Genomic DNA, 6,000 nt, shown 5'->3' with positions numbered 1-6,000 from the left:
AACATAACCTTAACCCTAACTTTAAACACACTGCTAACCGTATGCCTAAACCTAACCATTTGTATTCATGAATTTTGACTGTATAGCCAATTGTGACCTTGTAGCTGTGGTAACTAGTGGAAACCCTTTGATAGGGGTGTTCGTTCGTTGTCTAATCGGGTGGGGGTTCTTATAGATTTTTCTTTATTTTTATTCATAATACAAATCAACAACTTACATTTCTACAGCATACAAAACAGAACGCAGGTATTAACAATAAAATAATAAAACATACAAAAAATATCAGTGAAATAAAAAATAAAAAAACAATTCTAGTGCAATTGTAATCACTCTGAAAAAATATCATTATAATGATTCAGGAAAATGTTATTCTCGTTGTTGTTCACAAGGGATAATGTTTTAATAAGATAGTTCAATTCAATCATAGAAATATGTAATTTTGGTATAGAATTTTGGAATTTTTGTTTGTGTATGAAGTATTTGGCAACAAGAATAAAAAATGTACAATAATTTCAGTCGTCTTGTTATCATTGCAATGGTAACATATTATATCGTTCATGTCAAAAACATAGGCAGTGTTCATAATGGTAAATAAGTATTTTGCAAGGTTTTTCCAAAATTCTGACACAAATTTACATTCAAAGAACAAGTGAGACAGATTCTCACCTTCTTTTTCACAGAAAACGCAGATATCATCAATAGCCACAAATTTGGATATCATAGAATTACATGGATATATCTTATGTAAAATTTTGAAATGCACTTACTTAACTTTGTTTGGTATACAGTATTTGTACGGCCTTAACCATGCATTTTTCCAGACAACGTCAAGAATAAGCATGTGTTGGATTTTGTTGACATAAATTACACTTTCAAGATAAACTGGTTGAAAAGATGTTTGATCAATACTGATTCAATATGGTATTTCATTCCAAATAATGTTTTTAATAAGTTGGGAGGTCTTCAATTTTTACTGAAACGTAATTATATTCCTGAAAGATTACCTGCTAAATTGGCTAGGTTTCACCAACAAGCTTTAATGGCCTGGAAAATATGTTTCCTGCACAATTTTTCCCCACATAAAGCTCTTTTGGGGAATAATTCAGACATAACTATAAGGAATAAGTCATTGTTCTACCCCAGCTGGCATGAGAGGAATATTGACTTTGTTCTTGATATTTTCGACAACAAGGGTAATATTCTCACATATGAACAATTTATAACATTGAAAGAGTTTCCAATACCTTTCAGAGTTATTTCTGTGATCAAAGCCGTTCCCAGTGGTCTAACTACACTAATGAAAACTCAGCTTAGTTTTGGGAATGATCACAACGTTTATCCAGAACTCAGATTGGAAGGTGTGGGCTTACTTGAGAGATCTTGTTGTAATAAATATATAAGACAACTTCTTCATTCACGAAACCAACTTACACCGAGAGGAAAGTTTTTCTGGTTCTTATCATAGATATCCGTTCTGATTGTGACTCTGTGACGTCATTCGCTAATGTGTTTTTGTGTGCATGTTACTCACAGCTAACTTTACTGGCGATATATAGTTATCTTTTAGTTAGCTAGCCAATTTGCTATCTAGTAGGTAACGTTAAGCAACTAGGAAATAAACCCTGGCAAACGAGCGTATGCCTTGCCTAAAATAAAGTTACTTAACCGGCCAAAACATTTAGCTAGGTAAACTAAGGTTACCTAGTGTAATTGCGCATGGCTAAATAATTTGTCGTTAGTTAGCCTTCGCTTGCTATCTAACATGACAAAAACTGCCGACTTCTTTTAATTAAATATGTTTTGTGTTCACTTTTTTGGGGGGGGGGGTTAAGGAACGCAGTTAAGCAAACACTAATGTGAAAAGCAAACGTAGCTGGAGCAAGAAGGGCTGTGTTTGGAGAGCTTTCCAACTTTCCCAATGCCAGCAAAGCGGTGCCGTTCAAGGTGTGTTGTCTTACCCGGCGTTGTTTGGTCCATTGTCTGTCTGATTTCACTAGTTACTCTTTTGCACACTAGTATTTCTACTTGCACATCGATCACTCCAGTGTTAATTTGCTGAATTGTAATTACTTCGCTACTATGGCCTATTTATTGCCTTACCTCCTTACGCTATTTGCACACAGTATATAGACTTTATCTATTGTGGTGTTAATTGTACGTTTGTTTATTCCATGTGTAACTCTGTTGTTTTGTCACACTGCTTTGCTTTATCTTGGCCAGGTCGCAGTTGTAAATGAGAACTTGTTCTCAACTGGCCTACCTGGCTAAATAAAGGTAAAATAAAAAAAGGTTCTCAAACATGCTTCTCTATACTCTCTACAGAAGACTGTTCCTGCCAAGGCCTCAACCAAACAATCTATGAACCAACAAGACCAGCCAGCAGCTGTTCGGCCTAAACGTTCCCCAGTGCCTCAGCCTGAAGTGTCTGCTAATGTGTCCATGAAAGAGGCATTGTGCCAGGCGTTCTCAGTAGCTCTGCTTGCTGTAGAAAACATTGACGAAGGGGATTCAGACCTGCCACAACTGTGCTCTGAATATATAAAGGATATCTATGGATATCTGCAGCGCCTTGAGGTAACTTTTTTTTTTTTTTTCTCTCTCTCTAGGCTAACATGGTGATGACTCATTAAATATTTTGTACGGGTCTCTAAGACAATCTTGAAATGTCTTTTGCAACAGACCCAGCAGTCTGTCCAGCCCAAGTACATGAATGGCTATGAGATCAATGGACGCATGCGTGCTCTCCTGATTGACTGGCTGATTCAGGTGCACTCCAGGTTCCAGCTATTGCAGGAGACTCTCTATCTGACGGTGGCCGTCCTGGATCGCTTTCTTCAGGTAAGCCTTGTAAAAAATAAAATGGTGTATCCATGTTTATATATATTTTTTAACCCGCTCTACTATCTAGGTGCAAACTATTGGCCGCAAGAAGCTCCAGCTGGTTGGTGTGACTGCCATGTTGTTGGCTTCCAAGTATGAAGAGATGTATTCCCCGGAGATTTGCGATTTTGTTTACATCACAGACAATGCATTCACCAAGGCCCATATTCGGGAGATGGAGCAGCTGATTCTGCAAAGTCTGAACTTTGAGCTTGGATGGCCTCTACCCCTACACTTCCTCAGGAGAGCCTCCAAGGCTGGCAATGTAGGCTACTCAATGACATGTTTTCATACAATTTTCTTTATGGGTGTGGTTATTCAAATCACCCCATCAACATTAACTGCAATTATTTGTTAGAGGTGGAAAAGCCAACCACTGACAGGTTACCAGAAGGTTACAGTAATACCAGTCGTCTTTTCAGGCTGATGTTGAGAAGCACACCTTAGCCAAATACCTCATGGAACTGACCCTCCTTGACTATGACATGGTGCACTACCACCCTTCTGAGATTGCTGCTGCTGCCTTGTGCCTCTCCCAGCTGCTGATTGATGAGCTCAACTGGGTACGGTACTGTTTTGTGGCAATTATTGGCATGGTCCACTCAGTGTATCAGAAATGAATTACAAAATTCAACCTGGTGTCTAACTGATTTGGTGCTAGCAACAGATATGGTTGATGTTTTTACTATTGTTTCCACTCCCTGTGCAGACTCCAACACAGGAGCATTACTCTACCTATAATGAGAACCACCTCAAGCCAATCATGGAGCACATCGCCAGAAACATAGTTTCTGTCAATGAAGGGAGAACAAAGCTTCAGGTAAGTGGTCCTCTGATGGCTTGACCTTGTTGTAGTGATCTAATCTTGTGCAATTGGCTTTGGGTAAATTGATACATGTTAGCTCTTGGAAAAAACCATTGAGTAATTGTGTTCCAGGCTGTCAAGAACAAGTATGCAAGCAGCCGACTAATGAGGATCAGCCTCATCCCTCAGCTGACGTCTACCTTTGTAAATGACATGGCTGCTGCTCTGCTCCCAGAACCTAAACCCTAATGTCATGATGTGAATGTGTACTGCTGCACTTTTTATTTTTAAGAAAATCCGTTGTGAGATGGCCTTTTTGGACTGCTGCTTTTAAGTACATTTAACTTTGTACAAATAAACCTTGTTTTGAACCCTTTTAAATATAATCTAGGTGTTTTGGTTGTTATGCTTTTAAACATGGCTGTGTAGCAATTCAGTTTTAGTTGCTGTTGAAAATGTCATTAAAAGCCACGCAGCCTGGTGGTTTCAATTTTATTCTTACGGAGTATCGACGGGTAAACGCCACCTGTAGTCAAAGTACAATAACTTGTTCCAATAACCATATGGGCCTGCCATTTTTATTCATAAGACATTTAACTTTACATCAGCATAATCATGAAGTTCATTAGTCTGAACAGCTTGTTCCTACTGCAGGATTTATAGCCCAGTGTTCCTGAACACACAGCTACACCAGGATGTTGCATAGTCCCAGATCTGTTTGCATGTACAGTTTTGTCGACACGATAATTACTAGGGAAAGGAGTTTCCTAACCAGCTAGGGCAGAACAGGATAAAGAGGCTAGTTAAAGCATTTATGCAAAAAACACTAACATCTACTTTATAATGCAGATTTAGTACATGCTTGACTCTTGATATTGCACAACTCAAGCCTGAAAAAGCTGTTTTAGGGCTCTCTTCAATCCATAATGCTGAAGATGTGAATGGAAAATGCGTCATGTCGGCTCAATCGGGATTTACCTTTATTTCAACAGAGCGTCCAAGATGCTTTTATGGATTGAATCCAGACCTAAATTATTTGATGATGCATAAAAGCTGTGGAAACCAGAAAGAAAAGATCGTTCAGTGCCATAAGCGTGTGAAGTCAGTGGAATTTTTACTTTCACCTGAAAGAAACGCCATTCACCGTCTAATGACCCATACTGTGCACTTAAATCTACATGGAAATGAAAATATCAAAAGCAGAGAACTTTGAATAAAAATTAAATCCTGCAGTGAAACACTTAATTTAAATTGTAACAAAGTATTGACTTAATTCCTAAATGTCAAAAGATGCACATACAGGCATTTTAGATCTGTAAACAAATTATCCTCCAGTAACTAGGCCCATCGCTAGTTTGGCAATCTTTCAAAACATCCAAGGATTACTAGCTGTGGCAGGAGTTAAGTCTGTCCAAGTTAGTACCTGTAGCTACTGATAAAGTGCTTATAAACCAGACAATATACAGTGTGGCCCTACAGTTCTGGAAATAAGAGCGGGGAGATTCCTGAAGACATTTACCTTTGTCACACTGCATTTCCTTTTCCCGAAAGTGATTGCATCCGTTTAGTTGACTAATAAGAATTGGTTAACAAACACATTCGATCATTGTTTTTCTAGGGAAATGCATTGCCGAAGTTTATAAAATCACAGTGCAATGAACTATTAATGTCCATTTTATGCAGAAATTTGTCAACAGATTTCTATAGCCAATACCATCTGTAAATTCATCTTAGCAGCACAAATCCCCATTGAAAACTATATTGAACTAAAACAGACAGTGGCTTCTTGGAAACAACCCCGAATTCATGTTAAAACCCTTTCATTTCCAAAATGAGAAATGTAATTACAACCTGGTTCCACATATCATGCATCCAAAATATCACCATGAAACCATAGCGAAGTGAAAAAGGGAAGGGAGAATGTAGAAAGCTATATAAATACAATAAATAGTTTTGTTCAGTGCTCACAGGGATTGAGTAGCAATTTGCCCCTGGACAAAAAAGTATTGTCCTCAGATCCCCATAAAAATAGAACTTCATTGCAAGCCTGACGCTCCTCTTGTCTGTCCAGAATAACAGGAAGTTACATCCAGAAGAAGGCTACAATGCAGGAGTGGAGAAAATGTCAGTTTCTCTCTTCTCGGTCTCACAAAATCTCTGTTTTGTTTGGTAGCTCTATCTCCGGTCTGTACTTCTCTCCTGGTGATTGACAGTCAGCTGTTCTTCATGCAGCTCCTAGATCTTGCTGACATAGTTGTTGGGGAACAGGCCTTGCTTTGCCCGTAGCCTCCCCGTCCACCAGCCAGAAGCATCTG

General features: G+C 38.6%; 1 protein-coding gene across 3 annotated transcripts in view; it reads right to left on the bottom strand.

Moving 5' to 3' along the window:
- Positions 1-4,249: 4,249 nt before the first annotated feature.
- LOC120025015 (unconventional myosin-Ie-like) overlaps positions 4,250-6,000 on the bottom strand; it is a 56,801-nt gene continuing 55,050 nt past the window's right edge. For all 3 annotated transcript variants that reach the window (XM_038969443.1, XM_038969445.1, XM_038969444.1), the window contains one exon: positions 4,250-5,997. In XM_038969443.1, the coding sequence (XP_038825371.1) occupies positions 5,921-5,997 (77 nt within the window). In that variant the 3' untranslated portion in view covers positions 4,250-5,920. The remainder of the gene's footprint in view (positions 5,998-6,000) is intronic.

This window comes from Salvelinus namaycush, chromosome 30, assembly GCF_016432855.1.
Source record: "Salvelinus namaycush isolate Seneca chromosome 30, SaNama_1.0, whole genome shotgun sequence".
In the NCBI taxonomy this organism is placed as follows: domain Eukaryota; kingdom Metazoa; phylum Chordata; class Actinopteri; order Salmoniformes; family Salmonidae; genus Salvelinus; species Salvelinus namaycush.
The sequence above is the reverse complement of the archived record's forward strand: the minus strand, read 5'-3'. Positions and strand labels throughout refer to the sequence as shown.